General features: G+C 38.5%; 2 protein-coding genes across 2 annotated transcripts; both read left to right on the forward strand.

Annotated features, from left to right (window-relative positions):
* Positions 1–3889: 3889 nt before the first annotated feature.
* On the forward strand, positions 3890–7731 carry LOC141840086 (glutamate receptor 3.1-like). The gene is made up of 6 exons (XM_074727979.1): positions 3890–4732; positions 4823–6171; positions 6254–6531; positions 6604–6635; positions 6709–7115; positions 7187–7731. Exons 1-6 carry the CDS (start codon positions 4465–4467, stop codon positions 7634–7636), a joined length of 2784 nt encoding a protein of 927 aa, XP_074584080.1. The 5' UTR covers positions 3890–4464; the 3' UTR covers positions 7637–7731.
* A 185-nt stretch (positions 7732–7916) lies between these two features.
* Positions 7917–14416, forward strand: LOC141840328 (uncharacterized). Its single transcript, XM_074728278.1, has 11 exons — positions 7917–8266; positions 9415–9502; positions 10667–10758; positions 10924–11042; positions 12397–12512; positions 12593–12720; positions 12846–12932; positions 13640–13700; positions 13797–13837; positions 13923–14043; positions 14115–14416. The coding sequence occupies exons 1-11, from the start codon at positions 7917–7919 to the stop codon at positions 14172–14174; spliced, it is 1263 nt and encodes a 420-aa protein (XP_074584379.1). The 3' UTR covers positions 14175–14416.
* Positions 14417–15457: the final 1041 nt, after the last annotated feature.

Here is a 15457-nt window from a genome sequence, read left to right on the forward strand (position 1 = left end):
CGATCTACTGGTTTTTGTGATGAAGTAGGTTAATTTCTTTTTTGTTTTTCCTTTTGTCTCTACCTTCTTTTGGATTTTCCTCTTCTCTTACAAGTGCCTTTGACACCTCACGTTGACATGCTTGACACAACACCACTGACACTATCTGGCTCCGATTAGAGACCAAAATTTAGGCATAGGCATAGAACATATTTTCAAAATTAGACTGTTGGTACTATCGGTTCTTCCCTGATCTTATTTTAAAGATACTGATCACTAGTAATTAAAACTGCATGGGCATTCCCTGATGCTCGAGCTAACTTGGTCACAAGGTCTGAAATAGGGTCCCTCCAAGGCACCATGATTATGATATGAGTAAACTCAGAGAAAAAAGAAAAGTAGGAGGAAAAGTCATGAATGAGAACAATCTGTGGGTGTGGTCACTCTTAGGAGAAGCCATGATTGCAGTTTGCTCATGGAGCAGGCTGGAAAACTGTGTTTGATCGATTGATTCCTAGTGCCATGTTATATATATATATATATAGTGCAAGTGTTCACTACCTTCATGTGGTGCCTTATGATGTGGTCATCCTCTTCCATCACCGGCTACCTTCAGGTCCTATTATCTCTGCCTAAAGAGAAGTCCCTTCCACTGTTTTGTCTTCTATACACACCCCTCACTGATATGAAGGGCAAATAGGATACTCATTTATTATATACCAATATGGATGCGAGAACCAGCAGTCATTTTAGGGCTAATCATGAGCTTATGCCAATCTTAGACAAGAGCAGTTGACCCGGCCCATGGCTTTGCCATGTCAACAAGAAGTTGATGCCCCAAAGCATCAAGTGTCTCCGGTAAGAGCAGTGACAAGCTAGGATTGAATAAAGGTGCATATCAAATTGATGATGCTAGTATAATATCGAAGGAGTCGACACATGTCTCTAATAACAGATATCATATGGCTAGCTTATGGCATCTCAAACTTATAGATACTTCCTCATAGAGAAAAAACAAACATTTGTACTCTGCCACAATTGATCTAGTAGCAATACTATATCACACTGATTTTTCTTTTGCTTTCGGCTTGATTTATCTTTCTTTGGTTTAGATCCCTTCTATGAACTCGTATCAAACCTTACAACCATAAACGGTCTTAAACAAGCAAGTCCCTCTAAATAATTAATTCACATATTAGCTACCAAACATGATCAAGAAAAACATTTATAGGGACTAGTGATACGAACAAAGTTTAATCTGTTTAGTGGCTCAAGAAATTCAAATTACAGGATGGCAGTATCAGTTGGTTATTTATGTGCCAGGACAAAATTTGCTGGTAGCACTTGGAGACAGGAAATAAAAGATGGATGCATACAAATGTCAAAACGCTGAGAAAATGGGGTATCACAATAATTCTGCAATAGATCAATAATTAATTTCTCCAAACATCATGATCAGTTTGAAATAGATGTTTCACATAAGGAATGTACAGGTTAAGCTACAGCCTCACCAAACAAATAACATAGCCGTTCACCATTTATTTCTCAGTGGAAGAAGCCAAATTGCCTAAACCTCTATATAGGCTACAAACTAAGGAAAGGTACAACCTTTGCCTCTGGCATTACTGTCTAAAGAACCTTTTAAGAGCTGAATGAAGATCCATCATCCTTGTCTCCATTCCCTCAGTCTAACATTACCAATCTAGAAGATAATCGCATTGAAACTGCTGAAACTTTATCCAAACCATGAAGGAAGATGCTTTCTAAATCCAAGTCGCTACCAGTATCAGTTTCTGCCGACTATTCAACGGAGCGCCTAAAATCCAACCTAAACATCCGAAACAGTTACCTAAACGAACGCCTAAAATCGAAGAAATGAAGTTTCTCACTCTAGAGCCCAAGGAGACAAAATGCATTGCAAAATCAAATCAAGGAAGATTGCTTCTAGCCAATTTCAAATTGAATCTTATATCACAAAATATAAAGGAAAAAAGCAAGATTGACACACCTGATGATAACCTAAAAACCATATCTTTGTCGCCGGACGCCCAAGGATTGAAGAAGACGAGCAAAGTCAGTTCAAAAGTCCTCATTTTATAGCGGGATTTAGGTTGCCGCGGCGACAGGATATCGGCGGCCGTCCGATGAAGGACGATCAATTGGACGGTTGAGATTGAGTAGTTGGGCGTGAACTAGAGTAATTAGAGATAATTATTACATTAATCAAAACACAATAATCAAATAAACCATTTATAATGTGCTGAAAACGACTCTTGAGCAGCTTTTTTTTTTAATCATACAATTTCATAATGTGTTTTGTGCTTTAAATCTAAAGACCTTTTATTTCTCTCCTCATTTAATTTTAATTTTTGACTCTAAATCATTAACTATTTCCCATCAGATTCAACTCTTTTGGCTACCTCTCTGTTCCCATTTTCACATTGTCCGTACAAATCAATTCCTCATCTATCTTTCAACCAATAGAGAAATTTGACAAAAACATTTTTTTCTCTAAATTATGCTTTTTTTTTAGTTAGATATTTGTAAAAGTACTTTAGGAAATTTCTAATGATCTATTTTAATAAAAAAATGAGAATATTTTTCATAAAGAGGAATTGATCCCCAAGCATTTAAGGATATTTTAATGTTTCATAGGGTTATTATTTTAAACTATTTGTTTTGTTTTTGAAATAGTTTTTAATTGATAAGAATTTATAATCGCACCATTTCTTTTCAAATAATATAGATTATAGAAGATCACTTTTGATATTCATGAATGCATCATCAGATTTAATAGTTATCTGCTATGTCAATTGGTATGCGGAATCATGCCACTGAGAAAATAATAATACGTTGACTTTGCTTTTGATCGTGATATGGAACAACAATTTCGAGAGATGATCGACGGATGGTGTAATCTATTTGTGGATTAGGTAACAGAGAGGATGATAATATTATTGAAAAATCGAAATAGAGGAAGTCCAGTCTAATGCAAAAACAATAACTGGAGGAGGGAGAAAATATTTTTGATGAAGAAAAAAAATTTTATTTATGAAGTAGTTGTGGACGACAAAATCGAAATAGTCAACAATCTAATTTATGACGATAATGAAATAAAAGAAATTGTCGTTGTTCAATGGAGAACACCACCGAGATGAGGAGTTCAACTCCAATTGTCTATATTGAGTGTGTTACTAGATTTTGTCATGGTTTTATCAAGGAGTGACAAGATTGAGCACCTATACTACTTCTTATTCCTTTGGCTTTTTGTCTTAAAAAAAATTCAACCCTAGCACAATACGACACCTGTTTCTAAAAGTGATCGGTCCATCATTGGCCATTAGATTCTATTGTAGAGACAAGGATGATCTCGAAGGTTTTGTTCACATTCCACCTATCTAGCCGACAAATTAAGTGGAGTATCATTATTCATAATCATCATTGTCAGATTGTGCTCCCTTAGTCGAAGATTTTTGATATTTTTGATGTGAAATATTTGACTCTTTTTCATGGTAATTCAATATGATCAACAATTCGAAGATTAATTTTTTCTATATGAGAGAAAATGATACGATAAGATAAATAATTTTAAATTTTTTTATTATTTTATCGAATTAGAATTTTAAGAATATTTTTATTTTTTAGTCTATTTAAATTATTTATTTAGTTATTTTAAAAATAATTTTTGATCAATATAAATTTATGGCTGTGTCCTTTCTTTCGAAAACGAATTTAGTTATTTAATTTTTAATATTTTTGAAATTAAAAAACTATTTAAAAAATTATTTTTGATATTTATGCAGGAATTAATCGATTTTCGAAATTATAAGGCCGGAATTAGAGGTCCCTCTTAATAAAATAATATCGAGAAAGGGACCTTTATGATATTTCTTTCTTCCCTGCACAATTTTCGAATTGCCTTGTTCCTCCCAAGAATTCCCAAAGGAATTACAAGCTTGAGCTTGCAACGAGTAGAACAACATCCAGTGAGATGATCTTCCTGATTTCTTTGCCTCTGCTTATTTTCTTCTCTAATTTCGGTGCAGCAGTTCCCTGTCCCTCTCGCCATTAATTTTCCTTTTTCAGTAGAACAGTTGGATCCATTTTCGTGTGGAGTAGTTGCATTTGGTTTGGATCTCACCTTTTGAATTTCAAGTTGAACAACTTGTTCCTAGTTCTCCTCTTCATCTGCTCTAAATCCTGCATTCGTTTCCTCAATTGTAGTATTTTCTTCGGTCTGCAACAAAATTATATATTGTTTTGAACAGATTCACACCTTCAATTCTTCTGAATCAAATCTCTTAACCTGTTTCTGAGAACTGGTTCAGGTAATCCTTTATCTTTGGTTTCTTCCTCATGGATCTTCTTTTCAGCAACTCTTCCCTTTTGCTTGTTCGCTAATCGTGCATATATGAGATGGATTTGTGCCAAATTTGAAAAAAAGGGGAAAAGTTTAGATTTTTTTTTCTGCTTGAATCTCATGCGATGAAGCTTGCTTTGATTCTATTGTTGGCTTTCCTTCTTGATTTCCCTCCAAGTGGCCTCGGCAAGAATGGCACCGCCGCCGCAAGGCCTGCTACAGTGCACATTGGTGCCATTTTCTCTCACAATTCCACCATTGGAAGAGTCGCCAAGGTTGCAATCGATGCTGCCGTGAGCGACATCAATGCAGATCCAAGCATCCTCCGCGGCACAAAACTGGTTGTGGAAATGCAAGACTCCAATTGCAACAGCTTCATTGGTGTTGTTCAAGGTGCATAGCACATTACCTGGCTGTTGAAATTCCGCAACGAGCTTCAACACCGTGGGCTTATTGTTTCCTTTTGGGATTTTACTTGCACAGCTTTGCAGTTCATGGAGACGGATATCGTCGCGATCATCGGCCCCCAGTCCTCTGTACTTGCGCATGTCATTTCGCATGTTTCGAACGAGCTCCGAGTTCCTCTTGTCTCCTTTTCTGCAACAGATCCCACACTTAACTCCCTGCAGTATCCCTTCTTTGTCCGTAGCACCCGGAGCGACCTCTTCCAAATGGCTGCCGTTGCTGATCTAGTCGACTATTATCAGTGGAACCAGGTTATAGCAGTTTTCATCGACGACGATCATGGTCGGAATGGAGTTGCTTCTCTAGGCGACAAACTAGCAGAAAAACGCCACAAGATATCATACAAGGCTGCATTACGACCCGGGGCAACATCGAGCGACATCATGGACTTGTTGGTGAAGGTTGCACTCATGGGCTCAAGGATTATCGTCCTACATGTGAGCCCAGACATTGGCATCAAAGTCTTCTCCACGGCAAGATACCTCGGTATGATGTCGAGCGGGTATGTTTGGATAGCAACAGATTGGCTTTCTTCTCTGTTGGATTCTTCCTCACTGCTGGATGCAACAACTATGGAGGCAATGCAAGGAGTTCTAGCTCTGCGCCAGCATACCGCAGATTCGAGGCTCAAGAATGTGCTGGTCTCGAGATGGAGCCAACTAGTGAAGAACGGAAAGGCTGAAAATTTCAAGCTGAATTCTTATGGTCTCTATGCTTACGATACAGTTTGGTTGGTTTCTCATGCATTGGATGCCTTTTTCAGAGATGGAGGAAGGGTCTCATTTTCGAATGACTCGAATTTGCACGACGCTGAGGGAGGGAGCCTACACCTTGAGGCCATGAGCGTGTTCGATCAGGGGCAGGTTTTGCTGAACAAGATTCTCAACACAAGTTTTGATGGTGTGACTGGTAAAGTCCAGTTTGATTATGAAAGGAACTTGATCCGACCAGCCTATGATTTGCTCAACATAGTAGGAACTGGGTGGAGAACAATTGGTTACTGGACAAATTATTCAGGATTGTCCATTGTGCCTCCTGAGAAGTTGTATGAAAAGCCAGAAAATCTTTCTGCTTCTAATCAACAACTCTTCAGCATGATTTGGCCCGGGGATACGGTATCCAAGCCTCGCGGATGGGTTTTCCCTAACAATGGCAAAGAACTGAGAATTGGAGTTCCAAATCGGGCAAGTTTCCGACAATTTGTTTCTGTATCATCAAAGAGTAATGACATCAAGGGATTCTGCATAGATGTGTTCACTGCTGCTGTCAACTTGCTGCCTTATCCTCTTCCCTACAGATTTGTATCCTTTGGAAATGGCCATGAGAATCCCAGTTATTCCAAGCTTGCTGAAATGGTTGCACTAGGGGTAAATGCTCATTCGATTTTCCAATTAGCAGAAGAAAGCAACATGAAAAACTTGCTGATCATCATTCTTTTCTTGTGTTTAGGAATTTGATGCTGCCGTTGGCGACATGAGCATAGTAACCAATCGAACAAAGATTGTCGATTTCACACAGCCATATGCTCAATCTGGGCTTGTGATCGTCACCTCTGTGAAAAAGATGAACTCTGGTGTATGGGCTTTCTTGCAGCCGTTTACCTGGGAGATGTGGCTGGTCACAGTGTGTGCCTTGCTTCTAGTAGGAGCAGTGATTTGGATCCTCGAGCACAGGCTCAACGACGAATTCCGTGGCCCTCCTAAAAGGCAGATAGTTACTATATTTTGGTATATCAACTTTCGATCTCACATGAGAATAAACATCTTCATCCTATGTAGTAATCTTTGATTTCTTTGCAGGTTCAGCTTCTCGAGTCTATTTTTTGCACATAGTAAGAGAAGCCTACTTGATCTTGAGTTGCTACTGTTATTCGAGTATTCAGATTTCTCTCTGTTTGTTCACAGGGGAAAACACCATAAGCACTGCAGGGCGCATGGTTCTCATAATATGGCTCTTCGTCGTGCTGATCATCCAGTCGAGTTACACGGCGAGCCTGACGTCGATTCTCACTGTCCAACATCTGTCATCATCAGTGGGAGGCATCGAAAAGTTGATCGCCAGCGACGAGCCTATCGGCTTTCAAGTCGGTTCGTTTGCTGAAAACTATCTCGCCGAGGATCTCGGCGTTTCGAGATCCAGACTAAAAGCTCTTGGCTCGCCTAGCGACTATGCCAGAGCACTCGAACGCGGCTCCGGCGAGGGAGGCGTCGCCGCCGTGGTGGACGAGCGCCCGTACATCGAGCTTTTCCTCTCGACTCAATGCAAGTTTGCTGCAATCGGCTCAGAATTCACCCGAAACGGCTGGGGATTCGTAAGTTTCGCAAGAATTTATGATCACTCTACTGTTCAGCTTGCTTGAACCTTGGCCTTTGTTCGACCTAGGCGTTCCCGAGGGACTCTCCTTTGGCTGTTGATTTCTCAACTGCAATCCTTACGCTGTCGGAAAACGGAGATCTCCAACGGATCCACGACAAGTGGCTGAGCACGAGCGCTTGCAGCTCCGACGGGAATGAGCTCGATTCTGAAACGCTCCAAATATACAGCTTTCTGGGCCTGTTTCTGATATGTGGACTGGCATGTGTTCTTGCTTTGCTCGTGTATTTCGTAGGCGTGATTCGCCAGTACTTTCGCCACTGCCCCGTGGAGGGAACTGATCCTTCCGGCGCCGGAAGTTCGAGATCAAGGCACAGCCTGCGGAGGTTCTTCTCTTTCATGGATGACAAGGAAGAAGATGTGAAGAACAGGTCCAAGAGAAGAAACATGCAGCGGGAAGAAAGCAGTGTTGTTTCGAATCAAAGTTTTGTTGGTTTCAACTCTACGATATCTCCATAACTGTAAAGATTCAGAGAACATCAAGTATATCATAATTTTGCATGTGTATGGTTCCCTGTTCTTCCCTGTTCTTCCCTTTTCAAGTAAACGTTGACATCGCCAGTACTACTTATTGTTTATTGTATTAGATTCGTACCCAAATCAGCCAGCGTGTACCCTTTTTGCGGGCCCAGCACTTCGACACGTCGAGCATCCACTCGCCATCCGCCGCGTGGATACCCTGGACCTCCTATTTAATATTCGGATCTTACCCTGATTTTCGACGATTCCCACCGCCGCCATGCCGACTCGCCGGAGGCCCTCCTCGAAGCCTGTAGAGGTCCAGACTCCGACCGTGGCTGAGGAAAAGAAACCCCTACCGGCAGAAGACCCGCCCTTGGCTCCGCCGAAGCTTGGCGTCATTGTCCCCGCCGCCGCGGCGTTTTTCCTCCCCTTCTTCTACCTCGTGTTCGTTCATTACCAGATCGAGCCCGGGATTCGGCGATCCATCTCCATCAGCGCCGCCATGAGCTTCGGCGCCTTCGTCGTGGCCGTACGGATGATCCCCGTGGCGGCACGCTACGTGCTGCGCCGAAATCTCTTCGGGTTTGACATCAATAAGAAGGGGACTCCGCAGGGAGCCATCAAAGTGTTAGTTTTTTCTTCCCTCCTTGCTTCCCTACCATGATTTTCTTATTTAAATGTTAGCTTTCGTTTATTTTTTGATAGTGCCGGGCCTCTTTGGTGTCAATTTTGTTAATTTCTGACTCCCTGCAAGTTGATTGCGTAAAATTTACTGTTGGTAGCCGAGTTTATGATACTGGCGATTAAACTTTATTTCGTTTTACCTAAATAAAGTATGTTTCCTCCACGCAAAGCGGCAAAGGATGTTTACCGTTAGTTAGATTAACCGTTGGAACACAAGCATGCCCACTTTCCACATCTTACATTGAGAAGGCCAAGTCTGGTTGCATATTTGCGACCAGTTAGGTGAAATTGTTGTTAGAACTCTATCCTAGTTGACAAGTTGGGCCATTTTAAATTGAAGCTTCCTGCTTTCACAAAATCTTCATATCGAAGTTTTATACATTACTTTCATATTTATTGAGGTAATATTATTATTGACAAGCTGTATAAAGTCTCCATATTATATAAATTATCGACATTTGAATCTTCTACTAGTATGGCATCTTCTGTATTTTTTCCTATCATGGTTGATGTTTCAGTTACTCATCAAGTTGACACTATTTCAATTTTTGCACTGAACTTGCTTATATTATTGTTAAGCTGCCTTATAATGGAGACTAACCATGGTGACTTCTCAGGGATCAACATAACTAAACTGATGATCATTTACTTTGTTTGTTTGTCTTGTCGATCTTTTATTGGTTTCCAAAAGTTGGATTCTCTTATGAATAACTTTGTGGTAATAATGTTTAGGTTGGGCCATATCTCTAGATTGCAATACCCAAATAGCTTGGAAAATAGGATGCTCTATTGCTAAGATGTGTGTTAGTTTTTTTTTATGAGTTTTTATTTCCATTTTCTTTGTTCAATCTAAGCTAATAAATTCAATACACACACACACACGCACTCGCACAAAACATTTGTATGATATCAACCTACTCTCACTGGAAGAAGAATTCTTGCATGATTGCATGGGGACAAATTTGTTTTTGAAAGGTATTAATCTGTATAATAATTTGAATATTTATGATTTTGAGAAATATTTATTGTAATGTCTATGTTTCATCATATTATGCATAAAGATATTCATAATATCATGAATTGTTTTTCAGGCCTGAATCTTTGGGCATCGTTATTGGATTTGTCTACTTGGTTGTTGCCATATTGTTTCAGCATTTCAACTTCACAGCAGACTCCAATGTATGTATATTTGTGTGTGAAGCTCATAAATATATGTGATATTGCTGTGTAGATGTGCATCTCTCAATGTATTTTCTGAGCTGACTCTTCAGAAATATACGAAAATAAACAACTAAAGTTTTTGTAGACTTTCTTATGCTGATAGAATATGATGCACTGTAATTGTTGTTGGAATACTCTCCCGGTAATTGTGGTGGTAAGCAGCTTCATTTTGTCTAAAAACAGAGATTCCATTTTAGAAGAATATTGTAATAAATTAACAATGAAACAAAGGCCTTGTTCAATTATTGAGAACCTAGGAATCTAAAGAAATACAAATATGATTTTATAGCTTCTAACTTACCTATTACTCAGTTGTTGGTCACCTGGATGAAGGTATGTAGTATCTATAATGAAGATTCAGTGTAGTATGCAGTGAGTTCAAGAAAATGTGGTAACCGATAGATATGAATGTATAGATTTGAAGCCTTGAAAGAAACCTATAGTATGACTGATTGTATGCTTGTTTAGATTCTCATACATGTTCAAATCATATGACAAACCACACAATTAATGTTGCTCCTTGCAGTGCCAGTCCTCTTTTGCATACATGTCCATACCAAGTCTCTTTTGCATTTGGAACAATTTTGTGCTCATTTCTTATCACCTTTTTAGTTATACGGTGATAGAGGCAAGCATGGTCATGTATGATTGCACTTCCATATTTTAAATGTTATGTTGTATTTGATATTTATGGACTCTTTATGCCAATGCCGGTCCCAAGCCCGAATGAAAAGGAACCTTGCCAATGCCGATCCCAAGCCTGAATGAAAAAGGGCGAGGGTTGCATGTTAGTTTGCCAACGAGCGTGGGCTTTCATGCAAATATTCAATGAATGGACTCTTTTAATGGGAGTTAACTAAAGCAATGTATTTTTTTTACTCACACCCTTTTCTGCATTCTCTGAACATGCTCTGTTCATGTAAGATCTTTCTGTGACTTGTTCACATTTCAACTGCTTAATGTTCACATTACATGTTCAGAAGTCTAACATGCAGTGTTGTCTTTCGGCGGGCAGCTCTTATTTCAGATAATGCAAATGGATGATACATTTCCTTCAGAAGTCTAATATGTGTTTATGAATTTAAGTCACTTGCATGGCTGAGCTGAGTGTTTTGAATGCAGTGGCTTGTTGAGTATAATGCAGCACTGGCTTCTATCTGCTTCATGATTCTTCTGGGATTTGTGGATGATGTTCTTGATGTCCCATGGAGAATGTATGATCCTCTGAAGCAACTTTATTGCATTTAATTTTTCTACTATTTTCTTATATTATCTTTTTTCTTGACAAGTTCCAGCATCCGCTTCATCTCATTCATCTGGAGTCAATTCTGCATGCAGTTCCCTAGATTAAGCTGATTCTCTTTTCTTTTGAAGGGCAGAAAATTGGTGCTACCCTCATTTGCAACTCTTCCCTTGTTAATGGCATATGCTGGGCATACTACGATCATCATACCAAAGCCGCTTATTCAATATATTGGAGTAGCTGTTCTTGATTTAGGTACTTTTTTGGTGGATACTAGACACATTACATTTTACATACACCGTCAATCACATTGGAATAGATTAGATATTAGTTTTGACTTTTGTGTTAACTGCAGATACTGTTAGGTTGCACCATGAGAATGCTCATAAAAAGTGAAAAAGGAAAAACTCATCCAAATACCATCCCAGCTCTCAATTCAGAAGTGAACATGGTGTTTACAACTTTCAAGTCTCTCGTAACATTTAGCTCTCATGTCACTGAATAACATATATAGAATATTATACAAAATAAATATATGTATCATAGACGTAGATGAATCTTAGGAAACAATGAAGATGTGATAGTGACATCTTCTGTGTTGTTTGCTAGCAGTAAGTGGCACTTCAACTCAGAATAATCTGACTAATCATAGTTTTACTTACTATAAGGATGCAAGTTAAATAAAAGGAAATCCTACTTGCAGAACACTTGTTTTTTTTCATACAATCTCCTCCCTGAAGGATTTTGAATTTGTACATTATTTTATCAGTAAGAAATAAATGTTGGATTTACCACCAACTTTTCTTTTTATTCCAGAGATTCCTAATATATAATTATACTATAAGGTAATGTTTGGGAGGGTAGAATGGATTCCACTTTTCATTCCTTTCCATTCAACTCCCATTTTTTCCCATTCCATTTCCTCTATGTCTTGGGTTTAAGAATGAATGGAATGGAGGGGAAATAGGTATATACTGCTTCTCCTATCTTGGTTTCAACATTGCAATAAACATTGAAATGATTTGGACAATTAAAAAGGGTTATGCAAGTGTGAATTTTAAAAAAGAAAATAAAAAAAGAGGTGAGATGTATGATTTTTTGGTATTTAAACTTGGAGTGGTGATTCCTAAGAATGAACAGTTTGGTTCCTCCTTTTCGAATTAGGCACAGATTGGAATCCAAAGTGGAACAGTGATTCTCTTCCCCTTTTGATTTCAACATATCAAACATGCCACTGCCATTCCATTCTCCAAACGCGAAATGTAGTTATATAGGTGAACTCCTAAGGATAGGGTTGATATTGCTGTAAGTCTAATTCTGATGAGATATGATTTTAACCCTAGTGGACTCAAGTTAAGGTTGATAATGATATGAATCCTGTATGCCTGATAAAGAGTAGTTCAACCATATTATTTATTTGTTTAATCTTGAATTTTTCAATGAAGATGTTTTCTCTCAATAATTATTTCAAACTGGTTTTGCATGGTCTCTTTTTGGGTTTTCTGGCAACCTCTGTTGGAATTTTGTTCTAATGATTAGGTTTCATCTATCACAAGATCGATTCATAACTTTGCTCTTGTTTTTGTCTGTATATTTGTGGGAAGAACAGGTTGGATTTACAAGCTATATATGGGCATGTTAGCAGTCTTTTGCACAAATTCCATTAACATCCATGCTGGTTTAAATGGTCTGGAAGCTGGGCAGACTATTGTAATTTCAGCTGCAGTAAGAAGGCTACACATCTTCATATTTCTTCTAAATATTTCATTTCCAGATGAAACTAATAATAGGCAGCCAAATTACAGGTCTTAATCCATAATGTGATGCAAATTGGTGCATCAACAGACCCAGAATATCAGCAGGCTCATGCATTTTCTATTTATCTTGTCCTTCCCTTACTGACTTCTTCATTGGCTCTACTTTCTTATAACTGGTAATCGTAGTCAGCTCAACAATTGGTTATATGGTACTCTTCAAATAACATTTACATGACTTGGCATTGGGAAGTTTATGCAACAAAGATTTGTCAAGATATGACTAGTTCTATTTGTATGCTAGGTATCCTTCATCAGTCTTTGTTGGTGACACCTACACCTACTTTGCTGGAATGGCTTTGGCTGTTGTTGGAATTCTTGGCCATTTCAGGTATGCTCAATTATTTTGTTTACTTTCTATTTTTCTATATATACATGAAGCTAGAACAACTGCAAATTCTTAGCTGTAGTTGTCTGTCTATGGACGTCATCATATTATTTCTTTGTGTTGCAAAATTCTTTCTGAAAGTAGAACATTTAGATGGTTTGTACAGAGTAAAGCACTTAAAAAAAAAAAAGATCTTGATCTCCATGTTGAATACAAATGCTTATAAGCATGTTTGATAGATTCCGAGGGATGGACATCTTAGCATTGATGTAAAATCAGTATTTTGGCATAGGAACACTGTTTCTTTAAACCAGATATAACCCGCTTCTGCACAATTGGTCTGGTGAAACATAAGATTTCTGACTCTGGAACTCATGACCTATGGAAAAGTGAGATAAGATCTTTGTTGCTAGAGTTGACCAATATGTGGTCAGAGGGAAGGAAAAATCATAGGCACTTGTTAATTTTCTTTCTGTACTTCACTGCCAGCTTTAAGGCTATTGATAAAGTTTCCCAAGGGTACTTTGATGCTAGATATTCTGTTCAACCATGAAAGAATCGCTCAACCGGGTAAAAATTTAGTGACAGGATTTATAACTCCTTGCTAAGACCCGTTGTCTATACCATGTAATTGTATCCATATGCATGTTAGACTTTTATGTGGATTTTACACGCACATAATTCTGAACTCTTATCAATTTATTCTGTAGTGAGACACTGCTGCTCTTCTTCTTGCCACAAGTTTTGAATTTCCTGTACTCATGTCCTCAGGTTCGGTTAGCCTCCCATTTGTGAGTTTCAGTTCCAATTATATTATTTTGTGATACCTGATCATTTTACTTTGTATTGTCTCTATTGTCATTGCAGCTTTTAAAGATAATTCCTTGCCCAAGGCATCGCCTACCAAAGTAGGTTCATTCTAGATTCTCTGTTGAATCATGTTTCCATCTTTACAAACCCTTTTTAGACATTGTAAGGTTTGTGTTCTTCCAGATTTGATCCTCAAACAGGGCTGTTGACTGGGACAAAGGATGGCACCCTGGTAAACCTGTTCCTCAGATTGTTCGGCCAGTGCACCGAAAAGATGTTATGCATCAGACTTCTTATTTTCCAGGTGAGTTTGCAGGAATTACTTCCTCCTGCATGTCTAGCAGGGTAATGACTGCTTCAATACTTTCGTTACAGGCTTTGTCATGCATTTTCTGTTTCTGGCTGAGGCATTTTCTTGCTGGATGGTACAAATGAGGTGAGAGAGCAAACCTGACAAATTTTAAGTTATTTCCCGACATATCGGCCGGTAGATTCCTTCGCCGCAACTGTTTTGAGACTCGTAAATCGTTTTTCTTGCTGATGAAATGTTAAGATTTCCAGTGAATACTTACTACTCACAGAAGTGTAAAAATACCATGAGCTTCTTATGGCATCCTCCCAATATTGAGTGTATTTGAAGTTGAATAGAATCATTCTACTCCACTCTTGCAAGATTTTTTTTTTTTTTTTTTTGCTCTTGTGAAATGTTATCTGAATTAGAAGATTCATCAATGAAATTCCTGGTGTCCGAAACTTGTTGTAGATAGACTTTGTAGAAACTATTCAAGATAAACAACTTTATCCAAAATAATTTACTCTTTGAATCTTGATTAATTGGCCACACCGTAACATTTTGGAGAAGCACATTATTAGTCTGGCAAGAACAATTATCAATCTCTTTTTTTGGTTCTAGAAATTTCATTTACCCCAACAATTTCTTAAACTTCCATTTGACCTTCAAATTTTGCTAAATTACAATTCACTTCCTAATTTTTAAAACTCTAATCATATCTAATCATTTTAAAAATCTAAACTTGCTGCCATTCACTTTGATCGAATGATGTCAATTCACGAGCAAAATGGTATCTTTTTATTGGTACCTAAATCTAGGCGGTGAAATAAACATGGCGCTCTCTACCTCCGATTTATTTGTTCACAAAATTTGGAGAACTGTTGAGATGATTTCTGATTCTTGAGTTCGTCGACCACCGACGGCCATGGACGAGGCAATCCTTCTAAGTTATAGTGTAAGTTGATTCCTGCACATCGCTCCAAAGACTTGTGGCGAGAAAGATGCCAACTTTTTCTACTTTATGTGTTAATTTCTGGTTTCTTAAATGCAAAAGGCTCGTGTTGACGCACACACTGCAGTTTCTTTATCTTTTCTCAGCTTTCTCGGAAGTTTCATGGATCGCTCGGTTCCAATCGGAGTCATTGTATACCAAAAAGGAGCTTTCTTAAATGGGTAAAGAATTAGAGCTTCTTCCAAAAGATGGTCAATAAAAAATGCAGCACTCTGTGCTGCGGCCTTGCCGTCAACCTTCTGCTTTCGTCACATTGTCTCTGTCTTGAACAAATACCTATCTGTTGCCCCACAAAGCACATTTTTCTTTCCTACTTCGAAAGTTCTCCTTTTTCAGCAAGAAGTACTAAAGCAATCCTGAAGCAAGAATCAGAAACCCCTAATGCTGCTTTAGAGGTTCACGAAGAGCTGTGAC

This window comes from Curcuma longa, chromosome 11 (assembly GCF_044706935.1).
Source record: "Curcuma longa cultivar G26 ecotype Majalengka, Jawa Barat chromosome 11, ITB_CL_G26_1.1, whole genome shotgun sequence".
NCBI classification, from domain to species: domain Eukaryota; kingdom Viridiplantae; phylum Streptophyta; class Magnoliopsida; order Zingiberales; family Zingiberaceae; genus Curcuma; species Curcuma longa.